This window comes from Magnolia sinica, chromosome 4 (genome assembly GCF_029962835.1).
Source record: "Magnolia sinica isolate HGM2019 chromosome 4, MsV1, whole genome shotgun sequence".
Taxonomy (NCBI): domain Eukaryota; kingdom Viridiplantae; phylum Streptophyta; class Magnoliopsida; order Magnoliales; family Magnoliaceae; genus Magnolia; species Magnolia sinica.
Genome location: NC_080576.1, coordinates 111,361,868 through 111,381,013, shown reverse-complemented (window position 1 = coordinate 111,381,013; position 19,146 = coordinate 111,361,868). Strand labels below are relative to the sequence as shown.

General features: G+C 39.6%; 1 protein-coding gene across 1 annotated transcript; it reads left to right on the top strand.

The window, feature by feature from the left end:
* Positions 1-281: 281 nt before the first annotated feature.
* On the top strand, positions 282-18,784 carry LOC131243823 (methylsterol monooxygenase 2-2). The gene is made up of 7 exons (XM_058243415.1): positions 282-465; positions 3,423-3,560; positions 9,545-9,690; positions 9,832-9,951; positions 10,055-10,267; positions 10,380-10,460; positions 18,413-18,784. The coding sequence occupies exons 1-7, from the start codon at positions 436-438 to the stop codon at positions 18,489-18,491; spliced, it is 807 nt and encodes a 268-aa protein (XP_058099398.1). The 5' UTR covers positions 282-435; the 3' UTR covers positions 18,492-18,784.
* The last annotated feature ends 362 nt before the right edge of the window (positions 18,785-19,146 follow it).

Genomic DNA, 19,146 nt, shown 5'->3' with positions numbered 1-19,146 from the left:
TCATGAATGACCCACCATTTGAAGGTCTAGATCATGTGGCCATGTTGGGGCCCACGTAGTCAAGCAATCTAAATCTTTAAAATGAAAAACTCTCTCATCTCTCATTTTTAGACGACGGAAGTTAAGTACACGTGGTTTTATATCCGTCCACGAATTATTTGATAATACAAGGATGGAAGGTATGTTGTTTTTTTTTTTTTTTTTGGGCATAGTTAAAAGAACGGTGGTCCATTCCAAAAATAAAAATAAAAAGAGGGTATCACATGGACGGTCTGTCAGTGGGAGAGGGAGAGGGAGAGGGAGAGGGGGAGAGAGAGAGAGCCGTGGGAAGTATTCCAAATGCGGTGTCTGCGAGTGAGAGCTACTCTCTCAAATTAAGGAAAATCGTCTTCCATACACTCGCATCTTCAATCTCCCATATCTCATCTCGTTTTCATGGCTTCCGTTTTAGAATCTGGTTGGCTGGTAATACTTCCACTCTCTTTCTCATTCCCTCTCTGTTTTATTTCGTTTTTGCTTTTCTCTCTGTAGCCCGCAGTAGCTCGGTGTTACGGCGGATTTCTTCCGCCCGCGTTGCTGTTATTGGATCCGTACACGTTTGGATTCGAAAAGAGAATGCGTTTTCCTGCATTTTGGATGTGTTTGGCAGTGACGTGGTCTTGATTTGAGCTTCAGATTGCGAGATTGTTCGCTTCTTCCTTTTTTTTTTTTTTTTTTTGGAAGAGGTTTTGGAAAATCCTATTGGTTCTGGAAAATCAGATGTATTTCGTTTGCGTTTTCCTTTTGTTTTATTTTTCCAATGAGATATTCATTTGAATCGAATCTTAGATTCCGAGAGTTTTAATTTTAATTTTCTTTCTTTTCCTTTTTGTATTTTTTGAAGGTCTGGATTGAGGTTTGGTGATTGCGAGGAATTTATAGGAAGTGAAATTTCTCTCTGTGTTTTTTTTTTTTTTTTTCGGTAACTTCACTTTATTAAGTTGTTAATTCATTCTACTTAGTTAGATTAATCTGCACCGTCCATTTTCTGTGTGGCCCACTAAATTTCCTTTATTAGATTAGGGACGCATCTGATAGCTTTACACATTTAGGTTGAAATGCATTTGATGTGAATCCTCATCATCCGTTTTGTAGTCCATTTTTGTTTTAATAAAATTTCCATTTACTCTTCAAAAATAAAAAAAAGAAAAAGAAAAAAAGAGCATTTGTTGTATTTTGTGTTTCTCTAGATTTAATTGCTGCATTTACTGAATCTCTGATGCCATCCCTGCTAAGGAGACCTGCCTTTTTAGCCTTGCCGAGGGATTTGTGTGTCACACTTGCTAGTGGTGTGTATGCTACATCCGTACTGTTCATCATGTAGGCCCCACTATGTTGATGGTCTGGCCCAAAAATCAGGCCAGTCCGCTCATCGGGTGTGTCCCGCATAGATGGTCAATGAAATTGGCCAAATGTCCATGTTTGGCATCCGTGTGTGGTCCACCAGATGAAAGCATGTCACTTTGATTTTTTGAGTGGGGCCAATCTGATTTTCAGCAGGGCCCTCATCAGAATTTCATTGATATATTGTTGTAATTTCAGCATTTTTTCATCTTTCCCTTTTCTTTTTTCCTTTCTTTTTGTTGTTCAGGATGTGGCTGAACTGGTCATCTCTCAAACTTTTAGTTCTGGATTTATTATCTAAGAACTTCTGTGGATTGGATTTCTCCAATTCATCTAAAAGCTAATTGCAAGTCTTAGAGCATAGCAAAATTTGAACCAATTGTAGAGTTATTACCATTTGGGACTGTGTCTTGGATGCTCTCTGCCTTTCGTTATGTTTCTTTTTCTTCCTTTTCCCCCCTTTCTTTCACTCTTAATAAAAGTTTACTTCTTGACTAGAAGAAAACCATCCATGAAGCTCCTTAGTGCTCTTTTAACCTTTGGTGGTCTGATAATGATCAATGGTTAAAAGGAATTGATTGGGTGTTGAATTGCAACTCCACCAGTTGGTTATTGCATAGTTGGGATCTTTTGTTGAGTTCTTGAATAGATGATTGGTGGTAGATACCTGTTTCATATAAACACGATCAAACTTTCCTGGTTAGTTCTTATCTAGAATAATGACATTTCAGATGGGATGACTAAATAAGTTGCAGAAAGTCCTTTTGGAGGGCATTGTCAATACTCTTCTATATTTTTTCTTAAATTCTCATGCCAAAGCCAATGGCCAATGCTGCTTCTTTGGGGCAAGCATGTATTGTTATGTTTATAATAGTGGATTAGGTACAAGGAGTAGAAACTTGCCGAAATCGAGTTGACTCCAATGAGTCCCAGAAACCTGCATGTAACAGGATGACTTGCTGTGAGACTTACTGGGTTTGGCTGAGAATGGATGAGTCACAATGTATTCAGCCCCCAAGCAAGTCTCACTGTGAAACCCAGTTTTAAAACATTGATTTGTGCACCTTCCCTTTGATTCTTGCCGTTCATTTATGGATTTGGGGCATCATGTTTTAGTCATGATTCTCTCATTTGAATACAAGTAACCGGGCATGTTGGTTACACATTTGAATTTAACTTCAGTAGTTAGTTTAATAAAGTGGAAATGACCAAATTTTAGTTACCTCAACATTCATTTTCTGGGACTAGGTTCCCAATTACGGATTTGTACTTTCAAGTTGGACTTGAAAGGGATGCAACTGCAATTTGAGGCTACTTCCTCATTACAAAGGCTAGGATATGTATTCGCAATCAGGTCATCCTCTTTTGATTGTACTGAGTGTATGCCATTTGAATCTGTTGGAAACCGAGCACATTCATAATTTATTCTCACGGATCTACTGTCCTTACTGTTTTTCTTTGGATATGAGAACTGATCACCTACAGTGGGCGGTACGCTAACTTAACATGCAGCCGTCTTTTCCTGTCAAAGTGTCGCGTGTGTAGGACATTAGATCCGTGCAGAAATTGGGTCCCACCATGAAGATCTGGTCTCGAAAATCAGGCCATCCATTCAGTTAGGTGGGCAGAACCTGTATGTTGAATCAGACCGTTGGCCATCCATTGATTTCGATGGCACAGCTGCCTGATGAGTGGACTGGACTGATTTTTGTGCCGGGCAATCTTCAAGGTGGGGCGCATCATTTGCATGGCTAGGATGTCCTGCAGAAGTGACACATTGGCAGGAAAGATGGGGCTGCATTATAAGTTCGCATGCATCTGGCTGTAGGTACATGGTTTTTTAAATTGCTATATTCAGAGGCAAACCATACTGAAGCTAACTTGCAGGTCTAGTCTCTTCCACATTTGTTTAAATCACATGCTTTAATTATGGATCTAAGTCGTGGTTTTTGTATTGACATACCTCTTTACAATTTTCCACTCAATGATAACCTTTATCTGATATGTAGTTCTTGGAATGGCTCTTTTGCTTTGTGCAGTATCTGATCACTCATTTCAGCGATTTCCAACTGGCTTCTCTGGGCAGTTTCTTTCTTCATGAGGGCATCTTTTTCTTATCGGGACTTCCATTTATATTTCTTGAAAGGACAGGACTCCTGAGCAAGTACAAGATTCAGGTTATGTTCTGATGACTTGTAAATTAGGGAATTCCTCAAAGTGATTTCTTGAACTGGTTTTCTATCTCTGTTTACAGTCAAAAGACTCAAAACTTATGTTTCACAGTGCATGTCTGAAAATGACCATTGTTCAGAAACTTTTGACTCATCACCTGACTGATCTTCTGATTTTTTGAGTCCAAATCCATCAATTCTATTTAAAAATTGGCAGAGTGAATCATTAACTTGAGCATTTTATTTTATTTTTGTCATTTCTAATGTTTGGTATTTGGAGCCTGGCCAAATTGACTTAGCTGATGCAAAATTGATCATCAAGTGTTTCAAGTCCTTGAAAATATCAAAATAACCTCAGGGAATTTTTGCTTTAGTTTTGCTGATTTGTTCAAATAGCTGGTTATTGGGCTGAGTCAACGAGTGTTTGGTTGGAGTTGGGAAAAGATAGAAGAAACTGCTGGATCCCAAGTTCACACATACAAGGGAGTGTCTTGGGGATTAGGAGTGTTGCATGGTTCCTTCCAACAGTCTGATCTCAAGGCTGGGGATTTTGGGCTGTGAACAGAAGAGAGATTCCATGAGCAACCATCTGATATTGAGAGTAAAAGGGTTGAGACCCACCACCTCCTAATCACCAAAGATACTTTCCTCAGAGAGCTCGACTTTGGTTTGGAATTCGGTCATGTGGTACGCGTGTGTGATTTGCGGGCGTGCCAGAACCGATTCTCGGTCTAATTCAAACTGAACGCATTGATCCCTAGCGTCGATATAGAGTGGTGCATGATTAAATGGGCGGCAGACCAACCGTATATTCTGCCAGTAGTCGAGTGCGCTTATTAGGTGATTTGCGGAGGTTGAGACTATTCCTCTAATGAGTTTTTTTCCTTAGAAATCAAGGACTTTTGAATTTGCAACAAGTGTTTAGTAGAATGGAAATCGAAGATGGAGGTGAAAAAGAGAAACTTAACACTAACATAGGATCACCGTCTTGGCTAAGAGCAGCGGGGCGCTTAACCGAGCAGCACGCTGATGAGCAAAGGATGGGCAATGTTGATATTATAAGCTACCGTCGGCCCAACGTATGAGCGTAGGCGGACGGTTCCTAAGACTACGGTCTTCATTCAGATTTGGCTCGCGGGTGCGATGGAAGGGAATTATAGTTATTAGTTATGAATAAGTCAGTCCAACGTAGAGTAGGGACAAATTGAACTAATCCTAGAAACTAAAGGTTCCACGCTGATGATCGGTGGAGATGATAAGTGTCGCGGATGATTGGATAAGCAGCATTGCGCTAGAGTTAGAGCTGGGCAGAAAGGGACTGATCCGACGGATCCAACTCGATCCGACCCGATGCTACCCGAACCGAAGGCCAGGATCGGGTCGGATCGAGTTAGCCTACCAAGATCCGATTGTAAATCGGATCGAGTTCGGATCAATGGTTAATCCGGACCAATTCGATCCGATCCACACAATGTTTATTCACCACTCTTTTTTGTAATGTTGTCCACTTGAGATTGAGATATACCTCTTTTTAAATTTTTTTTTTTAAAATACCATAAAATGATCTAGAAAAATAGATGGACGACATGGATGAAATAAATACATCATGGTGGGGTCCATAGAGCATCGACTTACCATCGTTGACTGGTGGCATGGGGAGTAGCCAATCCGTCTTCTCACCAGTGGCTCGAGGTGCCTCGAGTAGTGCTCTTTGATGACGATGGAAGCAAAGCCTTTCACGTGAAGTTGCTGCGTGGGATGCTAGGTGGGTCCCAGCGTGATGTTTGTGATAAATCCATATCATCCATCCATTTTGAGAGCTCATTTTAGGACATGTGGCCAAAAATGAAGTATGTCCAAAACTCAAGTGGCCCTTACGAGAGGAAACAGTGTAGATTCAATGACCACCTTCCTCAGTTTACCCTCTCGTCCAACACACTTGAGCTTTGGATCCACCTATTTTTTGGTATCATGTCCTAAAATGATCTCCCACAACTGATTGACGGTGTGAATTTCTTACAAATATCACTGTGGGCCCACATAGCATAAAATCCTCGTCCCAAGAAAAAACCCCTAGACGCGGATTGACAAGTGTACCACGCACCAGCTCAACTGGTTCGGCGTGTTACCGTCAGCAAGTTCTATGGGTCCCATCATGAGGTATGTGTTATATCTAAACCGTCCATCCACTTGGTGGGCTCGTCTTAAAGCTTGAGCTGAAAAATAAGATAGATCTAAAGATCAAGTGGACCACACTGCAAAAAGCAGTGGGGATTGAACGTCTACTATTGAAACTCTTTTAGGGTCAAGAATATTCGATCCGAATCGTACCTAACCCGATCCGACTCGATTTCCCCAACTGAGTTGAACTTGGTTCGGGTCAGGCCAGCAGTACAACGGATCGGATCGAGTCAGAGGACTCGGACTCGGTCCCGGATCGGATCGAGTTCGGGTTAGGCATCGAAAACTTCGGACCAAGTTGAGTTGGGCCCAATCCGATCCGACTCGACTCGATGCCCACCTCTAGCTGGAGTTGAGTTGTATTGATTGGTTGTTGATTTTTTTTTTGGGATTAATTTAGGGATCCTTTGCTTTGCATTCTCCTTTGCTATTTATAGACTTTCTGGTGACATTGTGAGAGTAATTGTTGCTCACGTGGCAATGTTGTATAATGGCGGCTGTAAGGTGGTGGTTACCATTACTCGATCGTGTCTTACCTTTGTTGAACGCATCCTTATCATGATAACCAATTTTCGATCATGCCTCGATGTTGACGTAGCCCTTTACTCGTCCTTATTTAAAGGTCACCCAAGTGCCGCGACTCCTCTAAGACCTGGTCATTAATGAGCAGTCATCCGTATATTTAGTGCACGTCATGGAGATTCCGTGCTTGCCACATGGTTGCATCTATATTATTAATCTGGTGCCGCCAGATCTTGTCCAAACACTCGAGTCCCATATCACCAAGATCCCACTCGAATATCTACCTACTGCATCTTAACATTCCTAACCAAAGTTGGCTTCACCCTATATTTCTTTAACATCCCCCTGGTTCATGGGCACTTTCTTGGGTTCTTGTAGCATAATCACCTTTGCTTTGTTAACCTTAATCATCTCCTTAGTGGCAATCCTTTTACCAAGATTGTCTGTAACTCTCTTCTATTCCAGGATATACTCATTTAGGAACTCTGGCTAAGCAGACCTTGCCCCCTGGAGCCAGGCGGTAAGACTGTTTGTCGTTGCAATTTATGCTTGATTTTAGGTTATTGAACTCCCTTATCCCTTACATTTAGATGATAGTGAGCTACTTCTAAGTAGAGCTGTACACGAGTCGAGTTAGCTCAGTCAGCTCGACTCGACTCGACTCGGAAAAGCTCGACTCACCTCGGCTTGAAATTGGATTCAGACAAAGTTGAACTGGTTTTTGGAGCTCAAAAAACTTTTGAGCTGAGTTCGAGCTTGCCCGATCTTGACTTGACTCGGATTGAACCTTAACTCGAATCGACTCGGATCAAATTGGCTCGGTGACTCAGTTATTTTGATATTGACGCTGCTTACCGAGTGTTTGATGAAATGACTCAACGAAGTGTTGTTTCGGGTGCATACATTCTCCGTAAGATCGGCTGGTGGTGAGGAAGGAATGGATACGAAACAAACCATTATAAAAAAAAAATAAAATTGCATTATAAAACTACTCTCATATCTTGATTTTGATGTTGCCCGTTGAGTGTTTGATGAAATACCTATAAACCGTTGTTACTGTTTTGCATTTTGTGAGAAATTGAAGATGCACTCTGCGTTTGAGAAAATGTCACATAGGCTTGAACTTGTCTTGAACTGGCCTGAGCTGCTGATCGAACTGAGCCGAGTTGGCTAGTCAGGCTCGAGGACCGAGCCAAGTTGAGTTGGAGCTAGGGTTAGCTACTGGTTGAGCCGAGCTAAGCCGAGCCGTGCCAAGCTCGACTCGGTTCGACTCATGTACAGCTCTACTTCTAAGGATAATCTTCAACTGCTCCTCCATGTTATACTTGTCCACAAAGACTTTGCTAGTTTCATAAGATTTCTTTTCAGTCATGGTGAATCCTCCGGGTCTTCAACCATCAACCCCTTCCCCTGACCTTCCATAGCTACAAGAGCTGCCTCTGCTCAACCTTAGCCACCTATGACACGTTCGCCCGACCCCTATCGCAGAAACCTACCAACAAATCAGTCCCCCATGTAGCAACAAGATGACCACCAACCCTGCACAAGAGGAAGTTATGATGAATGTCCTGGTAGATTCATCTATGGATTTTTAGTTCAATTTAACCAGGTTGATAAAAAAAAAAAAGAGTTAGTTATTAGGCTAGTCAATGAAAGTTTGGGAGGAGACTAGAAGTTATCAAAAGATATAATAATTTGTGAAAAAAACTTAGCAAAATAGAACTGTTGTAAGAAGAAAGATTGGTAAATGCAGTTTTCTTCTTATAATCCATAAAACGATATTTTATTAAATAATAGAGATGGCATTGCATAGCAATACCTTCCATTCCTAGAACATTGGCTACAGAATTCGTCTCTAGGGCTTTTATTGATAGCAACCGGACCTCTTGACTTGGCTAGGCTCCAAGTCCACTTATCGGCTAGCCAAGTTACAATCGGTGATTTAAATATTGACAATATTGGCTGATACCATCGATGTCACATGCCGCCGATATGAATTTTTTTTTTTTGGTGGGGGGGGGGGTTCTATCGCATTTATAAAATGGAAGATGTCAGCATGCAATATGTAACAAGAATATTGATAGTGTGTCAGGACCTTTTGTGAGAAAAGAAAAGAAAATTCACAAATATATATATATATATATATATATATATATATATATATATATATATATATATAAACATATATATATATATTTCAATATGTATATAAGTATATAAGTTTCTTCTTCTTCTTCTTTCTTCTTCTTTTTTTTTTTTTCCCCTCAAAATTTTGGGGGATTACATTCCTAAGAAGATTTCAACCAATTTTTTTGATTTGTTTGGAGAGAAAGGAGGATTCAGGTGGGAAAATTGAGATTGGAAGCAATGTGATACAAAAACCCAATTGGTGAGATTTTTTTAATTCAATCCATTTTTTCATTTAAATTTCTTAGAATCGGTGGAACCAAGTTAGTTATCCACGAATTTGCATGATTTGCACGCTCACCAATTTAACTTGAAATTAGAGCGTGGAAAAATCATGTGAAAGTACTTGTAGGCTGATCTACAGACTGAGGAAGGTTTTGAATTTTTTTTTTAAATTATTATTATTAATTAATAATATAAAAAATAAAGAACTGTATATATTTAAATAATTACATTGACCAGCCAAAATTTGTTCCTAATATTTGTGCATTGATGGGTGGATGCTGATCTTCATATTAGCCACACATTTATTTATTTTAAAAATAATTTTTAATTTTTAAAAAATATAAAATATATTTTAAAAATAAATTTACCGTATATTGTAGGACAGATTTAGTGCAACTAAGTAATATCTTCAATGTGTTAATGGATTATACGCATTATAGAAATATTATAAATATCCAATGAACTCATTTTGGATATAATTGCATCACTTTTGTCAAGTAGTGCACAGTTTAGGACCCTATACAATGGAAACTTATTATTTGTGCTTGTTTTTGTGATCTTTTGAGTTCTAAGTGCGTAATAATATATATATATATATATATATATATTAACTTCCTTTAAAGTTTCATTGAAAAACTAGATCAATTTTCCATGTTTGCCCAAAACAACGATACCTTCCCCAATACATGTGATATTTCCCATGGAATACCGATACGTTTCCATATCCCAAAGTTGTGCTTCATGCATCAATACCGGTATTTAAATCACTGGTTACAATCCTTTTCTTTGGTGGTCATTTTTGTCCACCTCCTATCGTATGATGTTTTTTTAATGTAACTTTACGTCTGATGGGTCGTGTTTGGTTCTCTCTGCAGAGTAAAAATAACACTCCGGCTGCTCAGGAGAAATGCATTACACGGCTGTTGCTGTATCATTTTTGTGTCAACTTACCGCTTATGATTCTTTCCTATCCTGTGTTTAGAGTTATGGGCATGAGCAGCAGTCTCCCATTGCCGTCCTGGTATTTTCAGGTTTCTTTAGTTACTAAAGCTTCCAATTTCATAACTTCTATATGAAACTTATGCAATGTTCTCAAGCTTTTATGCATCCAAAGCAAAGAAGATCCAACTTAAAATCATTTTTTAAATTTGTGGTCATACAGGAAAGTGATTTTAATGCAAATACTCTTCTACTTCATCCTGGAGGATTTTGTGTTTTATTGGGGACACAGGATTTTACACACAAAATGGTTGTACAAGCATGTCCACAGCGTTCATCATGAGTGAGTGAAACATTTCTTACTAAAATAACCGAAGTTTCAAAAGCATCGTATTATTTTCTTCACTGCTTCCGTCTTCTTATAGATTCACCTCCATTGTATGCAGATATGCCACACCATTTGGACTGACTTCTGAGTATGCACACCCTGCTGAAATATTGTTCCTTGGTTTTGCTACCATCGTTGGTCCTGCTATCACTGGGCCCCATCTGTTGACTCTATGGTTATGGATGTCATTGCGAGTCTTGGAGACAGTAGAGGCACATTGTGGATACCATTTCCCATGGAGCCTCTCAAATTTGTTTCCCGTGTATGGAGGGTGAGTTATTATCTTTCATTTGTGTATTTTGTCTTGGTGGGACCTTATCTACTATGTGCTTATCCATTTGATGTGAGACGTCTGATTGGTTTGTTTTTGTAACATCTCACAGTGCTGATTTTCATGACTACCATCACCGTTTGCTTTATACCAAATCCGGAAACTACTCGTCAACGTTCACTTACATGGACTGGTAAGTTTTGGTGGCCTTGAATGCAATTGCATCTTCACTTTAATATTATGTTTGGACAGGAAATAGAATGTCAAATTCATGATTAACCCTTAATCCTGATTTTGGCGGGTTCCATGCTCTTGTCAGTTGTAGTGTGTCATTTAGCAGAGATTTCTTGCTAAACCACAATAGCAGCGGTTTCCAAAAGAAGCACTAAAACTGAAGTGGAGGCCATGGGGCATGTAGTATTTATGTAAATTCTGACCAGAAAATCTTATGATGGGACTGCCTCCCATATTTTAGATTCTTCTATATTTTGTTTGATTGACACTTGTTAACATTAGTGTAGGTGTTTTTATTATTCTTATTTGATTGAGTGGATTTTTATTGTGCTTTTTTTTAAAAAAATTTTTTTATTTTACCATTGCATATGGAATTTATTATGTTCCGAGACCTGTTAACATTAGTGTAGGTAGTGTAGGAATTTATTATGTTCCTGGCTTTGTTATTTGGAGAGCGGCCTAAGTGTTGGCTGTTTTTGTCTTGTAGTTTGCTGCCTCTAGGTGTTTTTTTTTTCTTTTCTGGCAGCCCTGCTGTCTTTTTTAATAAAGTTCGTATCTTTCAAAAAAAAAAAAAAACATTAGTGTAGGTGGTAAGATATAATGGATAGTTGGAAGACAAATGTCATTTGATGGTGGCTAGCAAATGATCTAAAGGACTGGTGTAACATGTAGAGTGCATGGGAGTCTACATGCGTTGGCTTAAAAGTGGATGATATAAGATCTGTAGGGCTGAGTATTAATCAGATGGAGGAAGTTTCCAACTGCCTGACAATAAGCGGGACTAGGCAAAAGTTCAATGAGTTTGGGAATATTTTGCTTTCAGCTCAGACAGAGTGTTCATTGTCTTTCCCTCAGTGATATGAGCATGAGGGACAAGATGATAGGCATATTTCTGTTGGGTCAACATAAAACAAAGGGAACCATACAAAATCCAATACCTAAGTAGGAATGGTCGATCAATTCCATCATGTGATATTGCCATTGGAGATTTTGCCGCAGATGATAATCATGCATGATGATCACCTTCCGAAATGACCATATCATTTGAAATCAGGATAGTGAAGCCCTAAAGTGATGCTTGGCCAGACTAATTATGAATTAGGGGGGATCTGTCAAATTCCAGTACGGAGTGCCATAAACTACTCAACCTTGTAGTTGGGACAATACAGATTCTTGTGTCAACTAGGAATTGGATGGTCTTACCATAGGTTTCTGTGCAATTGTGCGTAGAGAGTTCCTTGTGAAGATTACTACAAATAAAGGCATTTTATCTCCATCCATTGCTTCACTGATGGATCACGATAACAACTGTGTCATCTTTTTCATAGGGTCAAATCTCTTGTTGTAATGTGGACCACATTCTGAAAGTACATCACTTCTATGAGACATGCCTTTCAAGAGTGCTTTTGATACATTCACTTTTGTTGTGTAGATTTGCCACTGATTGGTCTTTTCTTAGGTCAAAGAAATTCTAAAAGTCAATTTTAATTGAGCTTCTAGGTTTTGCTCTTTTACATTTTTTAAATCGTTAAGAAATGCTCTATTAAAAGAGAAAAGCACAAAAGGCCATTTTTGATAATTTACATCATGTTATGTTGACAAGCACACTAAGAGGCTTGTACGGAGAGGGATGGCACATACTAGAGGACTGTTTTGATAATATAAGAAATGATGGTGGGGCAAAAGGAAACGAACCTTTAGATCAAGCAATCTAAATTCCTTGTGAGGAGCATGGTGTGCTGTAAAGGCCGTTACGTGAAGGTAACAATCGCAACCGTCACATGTTATGCGGTCGTAAAGGCCATAATGGGCATTACGGAAAAAATGACCTATAAAGGCCGTTACAGCCCCCATAACTGCCCATTATGCCCCTCATAAAGGCCGTAATGGTCCATTAGGGGCCCGATATAGGTTTTTTCGGATTTTTTTAAATAAAAAAAGAGACCGTAATGGCTGTTGCGGCTTTGTAACATCGGTTACACCCCGTATCGTAAAGGTAACAGTGGTTGTTGTTATGACCACCATTACGATTACGGAATACCTTGATGAGGATACTGTGTCATCTTTTTCATAGGGTCAATTCTCTTGCTGTAATGTGGACCACATTCTGAAAGTATATCACTTCTATGAGACGTGACTTTCAAGAGTGCTTTTGATACATTCACTTTTGTTGTGTAGATTTGCCACTGATTGGTCTTTTCTTAGGTCAAAGCAATTCTAAATGTCAATTTTAATTGAGCTTCTAGGTTTTGCACTTTTACATTTTTTAAATCGTTAAGAGATGCTCTATTAAAAGAGAAAAGCACAAAGGCCATTTTTGATAATTTACAACATGTTATGTTGACAAGCACACTAAGAGGCTTGAACGGAGAGGGATGGCACATACTAGAGGATAGTGTTTTGATAATATAAGAAATGATGATGGGGCAAAAGGAAATGGACCTTTAGATCAAGCAATCTGAATTCCTTGTGAGGAGCATGGTGTGCCATAGAGGCCGTTACGGGGTGGGGCCATAAAGGCCGTTACATGAAGGTAACAGTTGCAACCGTCACATGTTATGCGGTCGTAAAGGCCATAATAGCCGTTACGGAAAAAATGACCTGTAAAGGCCCTTACAGCCCTCGTAACGGCCCGTTATGCCCCCCGTAAAGGCTATAATGGTCCATTAGGGGCCCGATATAGGTTTTTCGGATATTTTTTTTCCAATAAAAAAGAGACTGTAATGGCCATAATAGTCGTTACGGAAAAAATGACCTGTAAAGGCCCTTACAGCGCCCGTAACGGCCCGTTATGCCCCCCGTAAAGGCCATAATGGTCCATTAGGGGCTCGATATAGGTTTTTCGGATTTTTTTTTCCAATAAAAAGAGATTGTAATGGTTTTTGCGGCTCTTGTAGCATCCATTACACCCCGTATCGTAAAGGTAACAGTGGTTGCCGTTATGACCACCGTTACCATTGCAGTATACCTTGATGAGGATACTTGTCATGGAGGAGCATCTGTCCAAGAACTAGTCGAGGTCAAGAATACAATATTGGTAAACACAGTGACATTTGAAATGTTAAGGAATAATCAAGGGATGGAATGGATGACATTCCTTGGCATGGTGTGTCGTAACAACCGTTACAGGGTTGTAAAGGCCATTGCGTAAAGGTAACAGTGGCAATCGTTATATGTTACGGAAAAAACGACCCATAACGGCCGTTATAGCCCCCATAACGTCCTGTTACGTTCCCCGTAAAGGCTGTAATGGTCCATTACAGGACTGATACAGGTTTTTCAAGATTTTTTTTAATAGAAAAAAGAAAAGAGATTGTAACGACTGTTATGGGGGGTTGTAACAACCATAACAACCCTTATCATAAAGGTAATAGTGGTGGCCAATGTGGCCTCCGTTACCATTATGGAATACCTTGTTCCTTGGGCAAGACAGTTTATCTAAGCAAAAAAAGGTTAGGTACTAGTGGTTAGATCATAGGAGATTTTTTTTCCTAGATGGTTTTGGGTGAGCAATGTCATAATGTACAGAAGGTTGATCATCATCATCATCATTGTCATTGTCGTCTAAGCCTTATACCAACTAATTTGGGTTGGCTACATGAATCCTTTTTAGACATTCCACTCTACCAAGGGCCATAACTTTTAGTGAGACTGCTGGTGATCTAGTCTTTTCTTACTACTTCCACCCATGTTCTTTTGGGCTCTCCCTACCCTTTTAGAGGCTTCAACTTATACCAACTCACTACTAATCTTAGTAGTTCTTGGTCTCTAGTGCACATAACCAAATCATCTAAGTCTACTCTCTCGTCTTATTACATATTAGTGCTACTCCCAAATTGCCTTGCATTCTTTTCTAATTCTATCATTGTCTTGCCACTCATTTATCTCAACATCATCATTTCAGCTACACTCATCCTATGGAAGTTGTTTCTTAATTGCCCAACATTCTGTCCTATAAAACATGGCTGGTCTTATAACCATCTTATAAAATTCCCATTCTCTGAGTGGTACACGACGATCACATGAAACTCCAAAGGCAAATCTTCATCTTCCACCCTGTTTGGATTCTATGGGCAAATCGTTTTCAATCTCTCCACTCGCACGAACTATCAACCTAAGATATCAAAAGTGGTCATTTTGGGAAACTTCTTAGTCAACAATCTCAACTAATTCCTTGTTCCTACTCCTATCGTTACTAAAATTGCACTCCATATATTTTATTTTAGTATGACTAATTTTAAATCCTTTAGATTCTAAAGCACCTCTCCACAAAACTAGCTTTTGTGTTTATGCCCTCTCTCATCTTCTCAATCAAAACTATGCCATTTGCAAACTACATGCACCATGGGATCCCTTCCTGCAAATGCCTCATTAACATGTTCATAACCAATGCGAAAAGGTACGGGCTTAATGCTGACCCTAGTGCAATCCTACAATAATTGAGAATTCACTTGTCTTTCCACTAGTGGTCCTCACATTTGTTATTGCTCCCTCGTACATATCCTTAATCTTGTCGATATATCATCTTGAAACTCCTTTCTTTCCCAATACCCTTCAAATTAACTCTCTAGGGACCCTATTGTAAACTTTATCTAAGTTAGTAAAGACCATGTGGAGATCCTCCATTCCTTGTACTTCTCCATCAATTGTCTAAGTAGGAAAACAAGTTCAGTGGTAGACCTCCTTGGCATGAAATGAAACTTATTTTTTAATATATTCGTCTCATGCGTTAGTCCTTGCTCAATCACTCTTCTCAAAGTATGTCTCGTAAATTTAATCCCAGGATAGTTAGTGCAAACTGTCTGTGTGTCATTTATTTTTATAAATAGGTAACACATTATTTTTCCTCCATTCATCTAGCATTTTCTTAGATTGTACAATCTCATTGAACATCTTTGTCAAAATAACCCAATATCTCCGATAGACTTCTTGACCACCATTGGTCCAAGGGCTTTTCATGTTTTCATCTTTCTCAAAGCTTCTTAAACTTTAGATATCCTAATCCTATGAATGTATTTATCGACTCTGACATCATTTGAGTTTATGGTTCCTTCTATCCTTATGCTCTCAGAGTGATTGTAATTTAACTAGTTTTGAAAAATAGCTTCTTCACCTTTCATTAATCTCATTGTCCGTGGCTATTAAGTAGTACCCTCTAGTCATCACTCTTAATGCACCTAACATAGTCTAGCTCCCCACTCTTCCATTCTCATTTTTGCAAGTTTGAAGACATCTTTTTCACCTTCTCTGGTCCCCATTCTATCATGAAGATCATCGTAAGCCTTAAGGGGGTGTTTGGTACATGGGATTACGCTGGATTAAGTGGGATGGAATTGGCACAGTGCAATGATAATGAAGTGTTAGGTATTGTCAGTAGATTAGGAATGATATACCAATCTCGTCTCCGTGTTTGGAATGTATGGTTTCGGAGCCATGATCTAGGGATATTAGGAATACATGTTTGGATGTTTCATTCGCAGAGAGGAAGCTTTTGGAAGTGGACCACTCCTTGAGTGCCACACACTACCAACTGCTGTGGTGTGTTTATGTCACCAAGTTCTATGGGCCCCACCATGATTTATGTGTTATATCTACACCGTCCATCCATTTGGCGAGATCAATTTAGGTCATGAGCACAAAAGTGAGGCAGATCCAAAGCTCAAGTGGACCACACCACAAAAAGCAGTGGGAACAATGATTCTTGCCGTTGAAACCTTAGTAGGGCCCACCATGATGTTTATTTGTCATCCAACCTATTCATGAGATCACATAGACCTGGTTGAAGGGGGAAAAACAAATATCAGATTGTTCCAGACCTTTTGTTGCTCCCAAGACATTTTCAATGGTAAACGCTCAATCCCCTCTTCCTTTTGAGGTGTGGTCCACATGAACATATAATCTGTCTCTTTTTTTAGCCCATCGCCTAAAATGATCCCGTAAAATGGATGAACGGCATGGATATAACACATTCGTCATGGTGGCACACCATGTAATACGTCACCGAAATTTTCTAGTTGAACGTCCGTTGCTGGATATGGCCGTGGATATTGCAAATCCAAAATATATACAGCAGATCCTTCTTCAATCCTCAACACTTTGGCGCAGTTTCCAAAGCTCCAAATTGTCACCACAGACTGCCTGACCAAACACAAGCTTCAGCTCAAAATGTGGGATTAGGAAGTCTATCCCATCTAATCCATCCTAATATGGTGCACCAAACACCCCCCAAGGTTAGCCTCACTTGGCTACTTTCTTAGCAATCTTCTTGGCATTTTTATATTGATCAAGATTTTTATAGTTTTTGGTCCCTTGCTAGGCTTTGAAACATGATTGAGATGACCTGGTCATATGAATGTTTCTTGTTAATAGAATGGATCCAGATAACTAAGATGACTTGGAAGGATTAAGGAGGAGAATGCTATTAGCTCTCAAAGTATGCCATTTTGGGAGATACGTGTGTTGATACTTGGTCCTAGACTCTTAGTAGCATCAGGAGCACTTTCATCGTGGAGGATGATTGAGAAAAACCACATTACGTAGTTTTTTAGGGAGGGTTAGAGAATGGAGCAAGTTTAATAGAAGACAGAGATGTTGATGGTTGGGTTGGAGTCTAATCAGATGTTAGGTAGGAGAGCCTAGTGTCACGGACCAGACATCTCCATGCTTATCTCTCAGTGTGCACTATGAGGCTGTGTAAATAGATTAGAGAATTCTAGAGACTATAAGAGTTTTGTGTAGAGATCTCTGGAACATTTTGGAGTTTCCTAGTGGCTCTTGTAGCTATAGTGTATAGTTGCATGAAGCGTGAAGTGAAGTGGCAAGAAATTTAGGTGCAGAAGTGGGAAAGTGTCTCTTTCAAAATGTAAACAGGTATAATAGGTAGGAAGCAGGAGCGGGAGTGAATCCAAAGTGGGAATTTGAAGCCAGAGTGGCAGCTAGTTGGAAGGATCCTGCAACTAAGAGCTAGTTTAGTGTAGGATAATCTACAAAGCTTCTGGTGTATTCTTAGTCATTGGACACTCACCACATTCCTAGCCATTTATGTAGGGAGACTTGAAGGTTCTTATGCAATATATGGAGGGCTTTTCATTTGGGATATGCCTCAGAAGTTGTAAGCTCTCATGTTCTAGTGTAGTATAAATTCTCTTGCGTTCAAGACTCCTTTGTGCTTGCTCTTCTCGTCAAGTTAACTTGACTAGCACTTTGTTGGTAGGTTGACTCGTTCATAAAGGGGTTGTGAGTTGAGTGTTGCAACGTTGACACTTGGGGGAAGTGCTTAAGCAGGGATATGTGCGGCACTCATCTATGGGCCCACCCATGTAGGTCTTTCCCTTATTCACTTTATTCCGTGGCCTGCAAATAGACAGGATAGAAAGAGATTTACAGCAAGAATTAATTGCAAAATGGGCAAAGAAAGATTTGAATTGTTGGGTTGTGTTTTTTCTTTTCTTTTCTATTTTTCTTTTTGTTTTTTTGTACACGTAGCTGAATTAACGAGTTCTCCGGCCCCCTTTTTTTTTTCTGGATATGTACATGTAGGCGAGCCCTGATGCACTGCAGTCTGTAACAATGCATTTCATTGGTCGCATTCTGAATCTAGAATCTGATGCCCAGAATTTCAAATGCTTATTCTATTGCCTAGTTGAAATTATTGTTGTGGAAGAATGATGTATTGTGGACTGTGATAACCGACAATACAGTTAAAGAGAGACAGATTTTCCCTCCCACCCATCTCGTATACCCAGAATCCGGTTCGCATCCCACTGGCATGTTTTCTGCAAAACCAACATCTTGGCATTTATTCTGATTCCAAGCTCCAAGTTCCGTAGAAAGAGCATTATTGCTGATATGGTTTCTGTCAATTATTATGTTTTCAATTTGTTCCGATTCTGACATATATACATGAAACAGGATATTCGGCACAGACAAGGGCTATCGGAAATTGAAGGCAATGAAGAACATTGATGTCAGCAAGAACAAGGAAATGTAAGGACGAAAAGGATTTTTGGCGGAGCATGCATTTGGTCTCTGTGCATGTTTAGCTGATGTTGAAAAGTTGGTTAGAATGGATTAGCTTCAGTTTTAGTGGGTTTTCTCTGATTTGGGCATTATTTGCTGAGATAGATGATGATGAATGATGATCAGGTTGGTTTTCGTTGTGTGATGAATGGGGAGTAGTTTTTTTTTTTTTTTTTGCCTGTAGAACATGAGCATGCATCCCTCTTCTACATGAATGGAAGCCTCTCATATAATAAAAATGTAAGTGCAGTTGTGGGAGTGTTCTATTATAGGAATTCCAAGCATTTCGAGTGCCAAATGGGAGGAAGCGGATTGCTTACTGAGTAACTTTTGGGCCCACTGTGATTTATGTGTCTTATCCACGCTGTCCGTCAGTTTTACCGGCTTATTTTAGGGCATGAACCCAAAATCGAATCATACCTGAAGCTAAATTGAACCACACCACAGAAACGGAGTGAATTGACCGCCTACCATTGAAAACTTCTTGGGGGCCATAGAAGTTTTGGATCAAGCTGATATTTGTATTTTCCTCTCATCCATGCGTGTATGTGGCCCAGGAAAGTTTCGATGGTGGATGTCATTATCGTCACTATGTGCTGTGGTGTGGTCCACCTCCAAAGCTTCAA